Below are 16,566 nucleotides of genomic sequence, written 5' to 3' on the forward strand. Positions count from 1 at the left end.
ATTCCACTTCTAGCAATTCTAAACACTAAATATTTTATACAGGTAAGGTATTCATCACAGCATTAGCTATAAAAGTGAAAATTTAGAAATGGAATATACTACAGCTATCAAAAATGGTCAAAAAATTATATTAAGAACATGAAAAATATTTGAGGAAGGTACAACTATAAATAGCAGGGAACAAAATTATGTTTGCAATAACTGTTTCAGCTCTGTAGCCTTTTAAAAAAGGTAACAGAAAAATATCAAAAGAATATTTAGTACAATATTAATAATAGTTATGAGTAATGGAAATATGGATGATTAAAAAATGTATTTTACATCTCTTCAAAATATAAAAAATAAGTGTAAAAAACAACACATTAAAATATGAATGCTATGTATCAATCATAAACTCTACATTCTTGTATATTTCATTTATCTAAATAGTCCTCATAGTCTACCTTATCTTCTTTGGTAGCAAAGAAAACAAATTATTGTTTAGATAAAAGATGACTATTTCAGGCATTTTAAATACATGCAGCAATTTGCTTTAGTGGATAAAATTTTAAGGCCCCACATAAGCCTTACAGGCTACTTCTATTAGGAATTCACATCTGATAGAAAAATCTTCAAATAAAAGAACCCCACAATTGTAAAATTTCAGATTCAGTCTGATGAGAAAATTATTTTTAGGTTAAGGAATCTCTTTTGCAATATAGATGGTGTAATTTAGATTATACCATATAAATTCTTGATTATAGTAACTACATGGCTGTCCTTGTGTCAAAATAGTAACCAGACATTAATTCCAAGTGGTATAGTATTTAACAAGTTAAAATGTTGGGAAATACCCACAAGACTGATAATGCCACTGACTCTTCAATCTCTACACATTTGTGTCAATGTTCTGTGGAACACTTAGCTTTTGACAGTCTATACTGGAAGAAAAAAGTTCCATAAATAAAGATATTTGGTATCTTAAGTGTGAGTGACACAGGAAATTTATCCAAGTTTCTCTGAGGAAGAGAGAAACTTAGATAAACTACTCGCTCCTCAGATTTTTTGTTACAAATAGAAATATCGTAGTCCAAGGTGGAAAAGTACTAAGAAGGCAGGTTATACTTTATAAATGCAAATAACAGAAAATGTCAAAATGACTGTGTAGACTAATTTTTTTTTTTTTTTTGTGGGATCCTCGCCAGCAGCCAGGGAACAAACCGATGCTGCAGAGGCTGCGGGCAGCTTTGCAGCCTAGCGCTCAACCACTGCGCCACCAGGGGAGGCCCACAGTGTGTAGACTAATTTTTAAGCCAGTATCTATCCAAAATAAAGCAATACTTCTGCTGCTAAATATACATTTTAAAATTTAGTTCTTCTGGGGGTTAGTGTGGCTATGGAATGTCCTTGGCACATGCAAGCAATAAAGTACCTTTTGATATTCCCATATTCGGTGTAAGCTGGCTTTGGGATGTTTCCTACCACTCTAATCTTTTGTCTTCCTCTGTTATAGAAGAAAATACTCTCTGGGAACTGAATTACTAAAGAATGAACAATTTTATTTTTATAACGTTTCGAAGTATTATGATTTATGTTTTAGGATTCCTTTTGTATTCTTGGATAAGGCGTGGAAAAAATTTCTTTTTCTCTATTGTGTGTCTCTTTTAAGGAGACTACAGTCTTCCCTCATTTTTTTAAGTTCTGAGTAATGTCACAAAAGCAAATATGCAAAACATATCAGCATTAAATTGTTTAGAGCTCTGTAATATGTAATTTTATTGTGCTGTGCTGAAGCCCAGAGATAAACTTCCTGCTCCGTGATTTGCCTTAGGCCTGCCTGTTACCCCAGTTTCTATAGCCTCCAGGTATTTTGGTTTCCTAAGAATCAATAATCATCTTTTACCTTCTTTAGACTATTTTTCATTTTCCCAGGATTATAACTTTTGTTATATCTTCTAAATTTTGGTTGTTTCTCTTTGATTTTCATAAAACTTAGAATAATGTTAAAGTGGTTTAAGTGTATTACTCATAAAGACACTTGTTCTCATTGTAGTTTTTGCCAAAGTTTTGCTGGAATATGAGATTTACAAAAGGATGTCCAAGAAATTCTCAGTACTTGATCTATGAGAGGCATTTAATCTTCCTGCAATATTTATAATATAATGAAAAGATGATGAGGGTTATATTTCCCCATATCATAGACAGGGTTAAGCATGTCCATGAATTATAGGGAAGTATAATATGAATTTTAACATTTCATGATTATATTAGAAAAATTTATAAGACATTTGACTTAGTTATTAACTATATTGATTATAGTCAACATAAATATGTTTTCATAGCTGGCTTACCCTTGCGATGCTTATCATCTGTTGTTCTGAGTCTCTTTGAATAATGATTTTTTTTGCAGCTATGGAGATAACGAATGGGTACTGACAGAAGGAAAACCTGCTTAATAAGTGAAAACAGAAAAAGCAAAAAGATGTATTTTTAGCAAAGTTAAACTAAGGCAACCTAAGGTATCCTTTTGTTGACATAAAACATTACTTTCATATTGTGTTTTACCATTTACAAAATGATGTTATGTACCTTATTTCCTTTAATCCCCATAGCCCTATGAAATAAGTATCATGACTAGTTGTTCAGTGCCTTTAATCTCTAGAGGAAACTACATATAATGTTCTAAGATACGTGCTAATTACTTATCTTGTTTAGACAAATAATTTCAGTTTGTATATAGTCACTTGTATATTATTACCTGTGAAAAAATATGGCTGAGACCAGAACCAGGAGGCGGAAGTGTTGATGAAGAATTAGGACAAAAAATTCATGTGCAGAAATTAAAGTAAGAACTCATTATTATATGAGTATTTTTGATGTGCGAACTTTAGAAATAAGGGAATCTAGCAATAATTACAGCAGTGAAAAAAAGGCAAAGTAATAAATTTAAGATCAATAAAAGGGAAAAAAGTATATTGCTATTAAAACTGTATTTAATGGTATAGTAACATGAAAAAGTATGTATTTGTTAAGGACATTATGATTAAAAGTCATGAAAATAATTTATTTCCTGGGTCAGAGCTCATTCTATGCTACTTTTAAAAAATCAGAAACTACACAGAGAGAATTCATTTAGAGAGAACTAGCATGGCAGCGATGACAGGTCAGGATTTAGACTCCCTTCAGAAGTGACAGCAAGGAATCCATCAGTTATAGTTGGAATTCAAGTATAGTCAAGCAGCACATTTGTGACTTGATTGGATGCAATGAAGGTATTATGAGAGGAGATAAAAAGATAGCCTTGGTGTGAACTGAAAGTGAAATGACTTTACCCTTGGAATGAAATTGCTAAAAATCAGTGAGATGTTCAGTACTAATGTATAATATTTTTCACTCACTAAGTGCTAACTGAAAAATTGGAAATGAAAAGAAGTGCAATTAATTTAGTAGGGGGTGTGTGTGTATCTTTTTCTGTACTTTGTAACAGTGCATTTCAACTCTCCCTTGGCATGGTACACAAAAATGCTACACAAATGGTACACAAAAATGATTTGCCCTAGGGTTCCAGGTCCTATGCTAAGTCCTGGCTGGCTTCCCACAGGATCAGAATTCCTTTGTAACTCATTCTTAGTATACCAATGCTATGCTGTAGTTATTAGAGAAGTTCTGTATTAAAAATTGTCAATGAAATATACACAGTTTCTCTTGGAGTTGTTTTGTGTTTTGGCTACATGTTAATTAAAGTGGGAGAAAAATGTTCTTGTAAAATAAACTTTACCAAGAAAATACCTGCTAGACTGACCAGGGTCTCCAGAAACTGCATTCTTAATCAGTTCTGAGTGCTCAGATATGAAATAAGATAGTGGCTCATGGGACAAATATGGCCTACCACCTGCATTTGCAGATAAAGGTTTTTGATGACACAGACACACTCATTTATAGTACATTCATTTACAAAAGGAATCTAAGGCTGTTTTTGTAATGGTAGACTATAGCTTGTGTAGCCCAAAGAGCCAAAAACTTTTACCATCTATTACTTTACAGAAAAAGTTGGCAGACCTCTGTGTGGGATAGCATACAGAATAAGAAGATATAAGAGACTGCACATTAAGATAGAACCTTTCCCTTCCTAAAAAGATGCTTTTACACACACACACACACACCCAAAATTAACACATAAATGAATTCAAAATGTAACAAAAAGAAAATGCTTTAAGAAACAGAATATTTCAAGGCTAGATATCTAAACTGTAAGTTTTACATAAAGGTATGTATACCTTTAACTTTATTAATATAGACTTTAAATCCAGTCATTATTTTAAATATTATTTCATTCAGATGAGTAATCAAATGAATTTTTGACTGTACCTGTGAGAATTTCCAAAGCTCTGCCAGGTATGGTATTCCTCCATGAGATCAATGTGATCCAATGTAGAATTATAGAAATCAGTATAAGGAATAAGGGAAGGATGAACAAAATTGTTTGCAGTATCTGTAAAGATAAATTCTAACATGATGATCTTTTCCAACACATGCATGATTCACTCTGATATGAAGAACTTTTAATGTTCATTATATATAGTTTCTTTTTTTTTTAAAAAAAGATTGATTTATTTATGCATATAAGAGCTGGGGTACAGGCCAGAGATGCGGGGGGTGAGAGGATTCACCAGAGACAGAGTGGGGAACAGAACAGGCAGATTGATCGAAGTACACTGCTGAGGGGAACAGCGGGCGAGCCAGGAGAGGTCTGCTGCACCATGTGGGTTGCTCCCTGGCCACCCGGGGATTGAACTCGTGCTGCAGAGGCTGCGGATTGCTTCATAGTGCAGTGCTTAACCCCATGAGCCACCAGAGAATCCCCATCATATATAGTTTCTATATAGGCATTTCTATAGTAAGCAATTATAGCTCCAATAAAAAAGTTAAGTTTGAAATTGTGGTTATATTGTAACTAATAATTACTTGCTTAAGAAATAAAAGAATTTGGTGGGGATTATAATACCCTAGTAAAGGAAGTGGGAAGAGGCTATCTACTGATGTTGTTTCCCCATCAGTGTTTTTTCTCCTAGTGCTGCTCAGGAATGAATGGGAGTTTTTATAGTCTTAGGAATCAGTACTTAGAAGGTCATATGCAGTTGATAGCAACAATATAGAATACTGAACAATAAAATATTTTAATGCTTAGAAGTTGTGAAATTTGTTATCAAAACAAAACTACAACTCTTCATTTTTAAGGAATGGTTAAAAATGGAAGAATGCCTATATAGTACTTTAAGATCTTTACAAATATGTCCCTTATATTTAACAAAAGAGAAAAGATGGTAACTTAACAAAACCTACTAAGTAAAGCCAGCACTTTTGATGCTGATGGGATCCACCAGGAACATTTCGTTATAGGTGGAAATTCTTCAGGTTTTGCAGGAAACAGACGTAAAGAAATAAATTGCAGCAATCTTTCTACCAATTGTTTGAACCTCTTCTGGGATAATCTGGTAAGAATTTTGAAATAATGCCAGTCAAAATTCCCATTTTATTTTGGCAATATATTTGTTAGCTATCAAAATTCATCTTATATGCATAGAGTTTTAGAATATATCCTCAAATTCTACTTCTTAAATTGTTAAATACCTGAAAAATGCAAAATGTTACTTTCTTAAATAAGAGATAAACATCAAAATTACTGTAAAGTTAGCATTAAACATTTTTAAGACTTTAAGTATTCAAGTCAATTCTCATTATTCATGGACTCCATATCTGCAGATTCATCTATTTGCAAAATTTAACTGTAACCCCCAAATCACTGTAGCACTTTCAAGGTCATTTGCAAATATGCAAAGAGTGGCAAAAAAATTGAGTTGCCCTATGTGCATATTCCCAGCCAAGGCATAACTAGGTGATATTGTCTTCCTGTTTAAGTTTCATACTGTAAAGAAGTGTCCTTTATGTTGTCTATTGAGTGTGATGTTTTTCAATATTTTGTGCTTTTTGCTAGTGATTACTGTTTAAAAATGCCTCCTAAATATAGTGCTAAAGTTCTGTTAGTGGCTAAGTACAAGAAGATGTGATGTGCCTTGTGGAGAATATATGTGTTTGGTAAAATTCATTCAGAAATGAATTATAGTACTGTTGGTTGTGAGGTCAATGCTAATGAACAAATATTTATATTAAATAACATGTATCTAAATAGAAATACAGAAAAAGCAAGTTTACACACTTATCAGTTGATGAAAATGTGATCACAGGCTTACAGGGAACTAACCCTGTAATTCCCATAGGAGCAAAGGCTCAGTATCTGCCAGTTCAGTGTTCACAGCAACTTTATAGAACACAGCTATTGTGAGTAATGAGAACCACTGTATTTAAAATTAATTTTGGAGATATCTTGCCTCTTTAATTTTTATTAATCATACAGTAATTGTTAACAGAAGTGTAATTCTGTGAAAAAGTATTATATTTTATAAATTGATAGATGACTATCCTATATTTTACAAAGACTTTTTGGATATAGAAAAGGCACCACATAAATAATGGCGAGATTTTGAAGTACATATAGGAAATAAGATACAAATTAAAACAGTAATGTCTGAGCAACTCCAGTTGCCATTTTAGAGATATAAAAAACCAATGATAGGAATGTACTACATAAAAAGCAAAAGCTGTAGATTGAGATCTCAACAACAGCTTGCACAAGCCAAATGGTTACTTATATGAATAACAGATATTAAAATTATCTTCTTTATAGATCTAAAACATTTAACAAATTGTATTATAGAATTATTAGTATCAAACTTAAAGTTGTAAGATTATAAAAGTTCTAAATATAGAATGATTTACTTTTTAAACCAGTGAACTAGGAAATGATGATCAGCTTCCGCTAAGGTAGTTATTTGTCGTAGCAAGTGAGCATAGATGACATACGTAGATGTGTTATTAAACTGAGGATTCTGAAAAAGACAGTCAAGATAATTTTGTTAAAACTTTAACACGTAAAAGGAAAAACACTAAGCTTAGTGAGTTAAGTAGCAAAATCAGGAGACTAAATTTGTGATTATGAAATCCATTAACGCATAATCTTATTTGTTTCATTAATTAAATCAGTTTCCTCATCTGTAAAGTGGGAATGATAACATCTAACTTAGAAGGTTGTTTTGAGCATTAAAAAAGAAAATGTATGTAAAATACCTAGCTCAGGGCTCTTAAAAATGGGAGCAACCACTGTCATCCAATTAAACAAAAAATAGCTCCGCCTTGATTAAAAAAAAGCAATAAAAATGACATAAAAGTTGGCTGTGAAATTTTTGTTACTGTGAAATGAGTAACTTGCATATTTCACAAGGAATAAAATAATACCACATAATAGCTCTGACAACTTTTAAATGTTAAAGGTACACTTAAGGAGCGCTTGTGTACACTAAGCAGAATCTCTAGTTGTATTTCCAAAATCTTAAACTCCATCATAATGGACATTTCAGAATGTCACGAAAAAATGAATAGCGAGAAATAAATTGCAATTATAAATAATAAGAGAGCACCATGCACTTTTCAAAACTGACTTATCAGTCAGATAATTCAAAATTATGGGGTGACCCCAATTGTTAACTTCATCTAGTGATGGCTCATGAGAACGAGATCTGATCAAAGCTTACTGCTGGCTAGTATACTGAAAAGCTTTGAGCTTCAGTTGTTATTTTCTAGCTTTTACTTTCTATACATATATTTCCTGTTTTCCTAGTTTTGCTTGATCCCCCTCACCTCTCTATTTTCCTTCCTTACATCTCTTTACTATCTCTTGTGTATTTTCCCCTTCCCCCTTTTCCTTTTTTTCTTTTCTCCCCCTTCATCTATCCCTACCCTGCATGTTTTTCTTTAATTGGACATAATAATGAACTAAACACTATATCTTAATGTAACTTTTTCTTACCTTTAAATGAGATAATATACATGAACACTTAGTAAATTGTAACAAATAATACAAATATAGCATGTTAGCTATGGTAATAACATTTCTTTCTTAAAAAATAATTAAAGCTAAAACTTACTTTTTATTTGTCTGAACCTTACCTTATTTTCTGTATCTATGAATCTGTGTCTCTAAAGAGGAAAAGTTCATCATCTTTGCTTTAGCAAATATAAACTACTGATTTTATTTTTTCATTAGAATTATAATTTAAATATTTTTGAAAATATGTGGAGAAGTTAGAAACCTACTAATCCGGGAAGTAAAGTTTTAGATACAATTAAAACTAATTATATATATAAAAAAAAGACTGAATAGAGGAGGAAGAAATTCTATTTTATTTGTTCTAGAATAACACAGCAGAAAGGCAAGAACCAAATTAAAATATAATCCTGTAGATATTCACCTTTCCAGTATGTATTTGTTATAACTTTAATTCTCTGGTTACAATTAATTATACTCTAAAAAGTATCAATGATGTTGCTTAAAATAATTCTTAGTACTTGATTTCGTTTCAATTATACATGCAATAGATTGAGATCTGAATTAGACAACTTCAAATAAATTCTTGCTATCTTACCTGTAAAAGTATAAAATATGCTCTAAGATCATCTTTTGTTCGTGGACTGAAAAAGAAACAATTGGTTATAGATGAATGCTTAATTTTACAGTACTTAATAAAAATGATGAAGTCTGAACCTAGACTAAATTATTATTATTATTGAGACAGTACCAGGTCCATAAAGTGCTGGGAATATAGGTCCCTCTGTGCCTGCTCCAAGCTGGTTCTGAAAAATGCCTAAAAACTGAGTTAGGAATTATTCATCCAAGAAATGTTTCTGACATCATCAGGAAGATTTTGAAGTGCCCTCGGAGAAACCTAGGACTTTTCCATGCAGGACTTGCACTGCTGGAGGGAAGGAGAGGGAGATGGCAAAGAGCAGCATGGCCAGGAAAGTATTAATAGGTAACTCAGCTGCAGAACAAGTGGCGCTGGCCCTCCATGGCTCGAAGGGGTGCACCAGGGAACGCTGAATTTCCTTGGAGGGATTTTTCAGAAAAAGAATGCAATCATGCATGGGTGCAGGTCTGGTCTAGATCACTAGGAATTCTGTGGGCAAGGAAAGCTTTCCCCAGTCCCCACCTGGATGTAAGTGAACAATTTTAAATTTTCTATAAAAATCATGAATTTCTTTGAAAATCAGAAAATGCTATTAAAATACATAGGGTACAATTAATATTACAAAACACTTGAACATTTTTATGTATTCTACATAATCATACTTCAAAATATTATCAATTATAATAATATAATTGGGGAGGGTTCAGGTGGAACCCTCCCGGGCTCAGTCACAAACCCAGCAGAAGAGGGAGGAACTACTAAGAGAGTGATCTTGTAAAGAATCTAGTGGGCACACACAGCACTTGCAGCCTGGGTCCCTTATGCATGAGGCAGCTGCAGTGGGTAGCTGTGGTGGTGGCCATTGCCTATAGCCATTACTTAGCAACAGAGCATACAGCCAGCTCGGGTGCCTCCCTGCCTGCCTGCCCTGCAGGGCCAACTGGGTCCTGGAGCTTGAGCCCTGTGGACCACTTGCTAGGAGATGCAAGCTTGGTGGGACAAGACCCATGGTATCACAGAGCAGCAGAGAGGGAGGGCTGGAAGTTAAAAAAACTGAAGCACTGAATGAAGCATGCTGTGATGAGAGAAGAGAAGCTGCCCCATTCTTTTTTTTTTTTAAGATTTATTTACATATACAAGAACTGGGGTACAGGCCAGACGTGCGGAGGGCTGAGAGGATTCACCAGAGACAGAGTGGGGAACAGAACAGGCAGATCTACGGAAATACACTGCTGAGGGGAGCAGCAGGCAAGTCAGAAGAGGTCGGCTGCGCCATGTGGGTCACCTCCCTGGCCGGGGATCAAATCAAACCCATTCTGCAATGGCTGCAGATAGCTTCATAGTGCTGCATCTTAACCCCTTCCACCACTAGGGAGGTCCCTACCCCATTCTTAAACAAGACTGAGGATTTAAGCCCCAGTTTCCCTGCATGCCCCATCTCATGTCAGGATAAACAAAGAAGAGAAACAAAACTAAATCCCAATTGTGAAAAAGTAAACAAGGCAACACACATGCCTAAGAAGCAAGGAAAGTCTGAACAAAAGATGAAAAAGCAAAAGCAGAAGTCCTGGGAATATATAAAGGATACAGAAGTAGAGGACTTATCATACAAAAACAATATTATTAAAAGTGCTAAATGAGTTATTAGAAAATCAGTCAACGATAGGCAAGGTCCAAGATCTTAGAAAGCAGATCCAGGAACAAAAAGAGTTCCTCACCAAAGTGAATGAAAATATTAAAAGACAACAAAGAGAGATGTTGACTGAAATGAAGACAATACAGAAAGCACTTTAAATAGATTAAACTTGCAGAGGAGAGAATTTCAGGAATAGATTCATACATACTAATCACCCAAGTGGAAAACCAGAGAGAAATAAGACTTAGGAAAATTGAGGGACCACTGTGAAAAATACCACACTCAATTAGAAGAGGAATAATGATAATAGGTATTCCAAAAGGTGAAGCGAGAAGGGAGCAGAGATCCTATTCAAATAAATAATAGCTGAACATTCCCAAACCTAAGGAATAAGTATGAATATCCAGGAAACAGAGAACACCCAAACTTCTTAATGCAAAATAACCTACACCAAACACATCATTGTTATAAAAATCAAAGATTATAAAAAAATTTACAGGGAGCCACCAAAAAGAAGATAATTTACAAAGGCATTCAAATTAGGCTTTCCTTTGATTTTACTCCAGTCACCCTCCAGGCAAGAAGAGACTGGTATGAAATGTTCACAATCCTAAAAGACAAGAGCTGCCAGCCAAGAACACTCCATCTTGCAAAATTACCATTCAGGTATAAAGGCTTTCCCAGACAAAGAGCAGGTAATGGAGTTTATTAGCACCATACCTGCCCTATCTGTAAGAGATACTGAAAGGAGTTCTTTTACAAGAAAAGAAAAAGTAAAACACAAAACCCTAAGCAAAGTTACAACAGGAACAAAATCAGAAGCATGAACAGGAATACTGAGTCAATAACAAAACACTAAAGGGGAGGAAGAACAGGACAGAACCTGTATAGTAAATGTTAAGAGAGCTGACACCAGTTTATAAAAGGACTCTCAGTGAACATAACAAAATCTGACTCCCCCCCCAAATAGTCTTCTCAACATCATTTGCTAAATAATCCTTTCATCTGATGTTAAATGCAATATTTAGCAGTTTTGCTATTAGAAATAAATCTTATGTTTTCAAAATCAGTGACTGCATAATATATGTATCTAAATCATTTGGTTTGCAGAAAATAGATCTGATATGCATCATTTCAATAATGAGCTTATATTTTATCAAAGTAAAATGAAGGAATATACCCACCATTTTAAAATCTATAGTCATGATATCAAAAGATGTTCTGTTATTTGACACCATTTACATGATCAGCTCTCCATGCCATTCATGCTGCTCTATCTTCATGCCCCAACACTTAACTATCACCTTTGCCTCCCTGCCCTTTCCTGTTTTAAAACTTCACTATCACTTATTGGATGTGGGCATGGGTTGACTTTTCAGAATGTTTTTGATTCTATTTTGATGATATTTTGACTAAGGTCCTATTTGGCCTTCACCCTTCTGTCTTCAGACAATAAACTTGAGAAATAACAGGTTTGTTTTCTCTCAGAGGACAGTAAATGACTTTCTCAAACAAAAATACAGGAAAATGCACGTAATACAAAATGGTCAATTTCCTAATATAACAAAGCAAGAGTTCCAGAAAAAAAAAAAAGGGCAAATCTCTAATGGAAAAAAGTTACATAATTTATTTATTAAAGCAGAAATATAAATGGCTAATAAGTGGCAAGTGTTAACCTCACTAGTATTAAGGAAATGGATTCATTTTTCACATATCTATTTAGGTCAAGTTTTGTTATGCGATACTATTGAGGGCTCAGTCAATCAGGCACTTACATCCTGCTGTTAGGAGTGTGCGCTGGCATAACTGTTTTGGAAAGTAATCTGGCAGGATATAGTTAAGCATGTTAAAGTATTTACACCCTGATGCAGTAATTCTACTTCTAGGACATTTCTAAATGAACATTCAGAAATAAGATTTTTTTGTACAAAAATGTTCACTGATATTACACAAACAACCTTATTGACCAGCCCTTGGTGAATGATTAGGTACATGCATATGCTAGAATACTAGGCACACATTAAAAATATGGCTTAAGGAAAATGCAAATTTATTACTAGAATAATGAAATGGGAATACTGTTGAATATTAAATGAAAGTATATAGTATTTTAACTGTTCCAAAAGGGTGACTAGAAAAAAACTACAAAATGTTAACATTTTATACTATTCTGCCTTTTCTAAATTTTGTATAAAAATCATGAATTTCTTTGAAAATCAGAAAATGCTATTAAAATACATAGGGTACAATTAATATTACAAAACACTTGAACATTTTTATGTATTCTACATAATTATACTTCAAAATATTATCAATTATATTATCCATCATTCCTTATATAAAAACCATTTCAATATTTAATTTCAAGGAAAAGTATTTCAGCAGCTAAGCTTACATTTCTTTATATTAGAAATATGAAAAATTTTGCCCTGGGTACTAGGAAGTCCAAGGTTAAATTCTATCTCCATGGTATTTCATGTACCAATTCCATTTTTGTAAAGTACATATATCTGGCACACAAATTTTATACAAAATTTTAAAGCACTCACAGATCCTCTGAAGCCTACCTAAGGATCCTTCTGAAAATTCTAACAAAACTTTATAAATGGTTTATAATTTGTTTCTGATCTAAGTTTCTCATTATAATTCAATTAAATCTTTCCTGAAAGTAAAATATATAGATACATTCAAGGTTTATGGGATGTGTAAATTAACCATCAGTACTGATTAGCTAAATATTAGTTATAATTACCCTTTCCATTCTCGTAACAGGCTATTAATGATTCCCTTTAATACTGTCTTCTGAATGTCTTGAGGCTGTAAGCAAAAAGAAAGTTACTAGATAATTAGGAAACATGTTACCATACCACACTAACCATCAGAGCACCAATAACCCTCCACCATAGTCCACTGGGTTACTTCCTCTCTTTGTCTTCTAATCCCCACCTTCCCCTCTGGTAATCTTAATTCTATGGTTAGATTTCTAGGTTTTTTTTTTGTTTTTTTTTTTTTTAAAGATTTATCCATTTTTATACAAGAGCTGGGTACCTGCCAGAGACGCAGGAGGGTGAGACAATTCACCAGAGATAGAGCAGGGAGCAGAATAGGCAGATGACCGAAATACACTGCTGAGGGGAGCAGCAGGTGCGACAGGAGATGTCTGTCACACCATGTGGGAATCTTCCTGGCCGGCCAGGAATCGAACCAGTGCTGCAAAGCCTGCAGACAGCTTCACAGTCTCCATAACTTAGCCACTGTAAATGGTGCTGTCATGAACATAGGCATACATATGCCCTTTCAAATTAGTGTTTTTTTTGTATTCTTTGGGTCGCTACCTAGAAGTGAAATTGCTGGATTACATGGTAGACCTATTTATAATATTTTGAGAACCCCCCCACCAATACTATTTTCATAGTGCCTGGATAAGTCTTCAGTCTCACTAACAAGGTGCCAGAACTGGTTTTTCTTCACACCCTCTCCATCATGTTTCTGGTCTGATATGGGCCAGTCTTTCAGGTGTGAGGTGGTATCTCATTGTGGTTTTGATTTGCATTTCCCTGATGATAAATAATGATGGGCATTTTCTCATGTGCCTCTTGGCCATCTGTATGTTGTCTTTGGAGAGTACCCATTCAAATTCTCTGCCCATTTTTTGACGGGGTTTTTTTTGGGGTTGTATGAGTTCTTTGCAGATATTAAGCAGCAGCCCTTATAAGATATGTGATGTACAAATATTTTCTCCCATTTGGTAGGGTGTCTTTTTGTTTTAATGATAGTTTCTGTCACTTTGAAGAAGGTTTTTAGTTTGACAGTTCAATTTGTTTAGTTTTTGTCTCCCTTGCCATTGCAGTAGAGTCTCCAAAGACATCCTTGAAGACAGTGTTATGGAGTGTTTTGCCCGTGTTTTCAGGCCTTACATCCAAGACTTTAATCTATTTTGAGTTAAATTTTGACATGGTGTGAGACAGTAGTCTAGTTTCATTCTTTTGCATATGGTTGTTCAGTTTTCCCAACACCGTTTATTGAAGAGACTCTCCTTTCTCCATTGTATACTTTGGGCTCCTTTGCCTTATTATAGATTAGCTATATCAGTAACTGGATTTATTTTTGGGCTCTCAATTCTACTGCATTATATGTGTTTGTATTTTTATTCATTACCATGCTGTTTTGATCATGATAGTTTTGTAGTATAGTTTGAAATGTGGGCATGTAATTTTTTTGGGGGGGGGTCAAGATTATTTTGGCTATTTGGGGTCATTTGTGGTTCCATGTAAATTTTACTAATGTTCCCTGTATTTCTTTGAAAAGTGCCATTGAAACTTTGATAGGAGCTGCACAATTGCTTTTCAGATAGTCATTTTAACAATGCTAATCCTTCCAATCCATGAGCAGGGCATATCTTTTCCATTTCTTTAGGCCTTCTCTTTCTTTTAATAATGTCTTAGTTTTGTCGGATAGGTCCACCTCCTTTGTTAAGTTTATTCTTAGGTATTATTTTGATGAAATTATAAATGGTATTTTTTCTTGGTTTCTTTCTCTCCCAATTCATTGTTTGCATATAGAAACACCATTATCCACTTCTAAAACATCTATTTGGTGTTAAACCTGACCAATTATTCTAGATAGGCTCATTGTTGATAATCCCATTAACCGAAATCCTTCTATTTTGTGATTATGCTTTAAAGCTGCCTCCTTTGTCATGTCCCCATTTTCTCTATTAGTAAAGACTTTATTTTTTAGAGCAGTCTTAGTTTTACAGAAAAACTAAGAGAAGGGAGAAAGTACAGTTACCCTCATAGTTTCTCTTATTAATATCTTGCATTAATGCAGTACATGTTACTATTGAACCAATACTGATAACATTATTATTACCTAAGTTCATAGTTTATGTTAGGTTTTACTCTTTATTATAATCCTATAATTGGGTTTTGACAAATGTATGCAACATTATAGTATCATACAGAAAAGTTTCACTGTCCTGAAAATCCTTTCTACTCCACCTTTTCACTAATCTCTTTCTCTTGGTCCTATCCCTTCATATTTTTACTATCTCCATCAAATTTGTCTTTTTCAAAATGTTACATTAGTAGAAATCATAGAATATATAGTCTTTTCAGACTGGCTTTGTGCACTGAACAATTTCTACTTAAGATTCCCCATGTCTTTTCATTTCTTCTTTTTGCTAAATAATACACAGTTGTATTGACATACCAGTTTGTGTCTTCATACACCTATTAAAGGACATCTGGGTTGATTACAATTTGGGGGAATTATGAATAAGGATTTTGGGTAGATATGCAAGTGCGCACGCACATACACACGCACAGAGACACACACACATCTCTTGTATCTACTTATTAAGATCCCTGAGTTCATGATGATGCCTTTACATCCTGGTTTATTTTCAGTCTTTCCCCTCATGTATTTTTATCTTCCCTTCTCTAAAAGTGAGGAACCTGACTCCAAAGATCACCAATATGTTTACTTATTTGTTTATTTCAACAAGTAGTTTCAGATTTGTTAACCCATACCACTGAGAGAAAAATAAAAAGCTAAGTTGAAGATTTATTTATCTGAAAATATCTTTAGGTTTAAGACATATAACATACCATGGATGAAAATTACTTGGCTTAGTTTTTTTAACAGTATAATTGTGGTATTTATTTAGAACAGGTTTTTTTCTGTTTCATTACCATCTTCCCTCAAATTAAGGAATTAATTTTATAGTGTCTATAAAACATTAACTTCCTTCTAAGTCAAAAGAAGTTGGGAGATATGTCCTGAGGAGTGGAACTTTTGGGTCAAATGTATGCATATTCTTAGTATTAGTAAATAAAGCCAATTAGTTTTCCAAGGTGGTTGTACTTGTGTATACTTCTCTCATCCTCATCAATGTATGAAAGTTATAGTTACCTCACAATATTACCAGTTCTTGGTAAGATATTCAAAACTTTTTTGTACTAATTGTTAAATGATATATAATGTTATTTTCACTTTTCTGATGACAACTATTACTAAGTACCCTTTCATATATTTAACAGTGAGGTACTGAGATTACGACAAATATGTATGCCATTACTTCTTTTGTTAAAAAATATACAAGAGGTCTTAGGCCAGTACAATAGGGAAAATTCTTATATGCACCCATTCATAATACAAGATATAAGGATGGAAAAGAGATAAAACTCATTTTTCACAAATGACAAGACTGTCTTTATAGAAATTCCAAATAAATAAATCAGTAGATGTACTATTAGAATTGAGTGAATTTAGCAAAGTAACTAAAGGTAAATAAGTATTTCCATATACTAGTAACAATCAGAAAATAAAATAACATTAAAAAATCACCTACCTAGAAATAAATGTAAT

The 16,566-nt window shown here is 33.6% G+C and overlaps 1 protein-coding gene across 3 annotated transcripts in view; it reads right to left on the reverse strand.

Moving 5' to 3' along the window:
• The window catches only part of HECTD2 (HECT domain E3 ubiquitin protein ligase 2), a 64,079-nt gene that overhangs the window by 15,206 nt on the left and 32,307 nt on the right, over positions 1–16,566 (reverse strand). For 2 of the 3 annotated variants that reach the window (XM_037497934.2, XM_037497936.1), the window contains exons 6-11: positions 12,950–13,014; positions 8,520–8,565; positions 6,817–6,926; positions 5,323–5,471; positions 4,348–4,471; positions 2,331–2,430 (exon numbers count right to left, since the gene is read on the reverse strand). In XM_037497934.2, coding sequence (XP_037353831.1) covers positions 2,331–2,430; positions 4,348–4,471; positions 5,323–5,471; positions 6,817–6,926; positions 8,520–8,565; positions 12,950–13,014 — 594 coding nt within the window. The remainder of the gene's footprint in view (positions 1–2,330; positions 2,431–4,347; positions 4,472–5,322; positions 5,472–6,816; positions 6,927–8,519; positions 8,566–12,949; positions 13,015–16,566) is intronic. The other variant, XM_037497935.2, reaches the window with a different exon arrangement.

Source organism: Talpa occidentalis, unplaced genomic scaffold (assembly GCF_014898055.3).
Source record: "Talpa occidentalis isolate TD23 unplaced genomic scaffold, MPIMG_talOcc4v2.1 talOcc4.8, whole genome shotgun sequence".
NCBI lineage: Eukaryota > Metazoa > Chordata > Mammalia > Eulipotyphla > Talpidae > Talpa > Talpa occidentalis.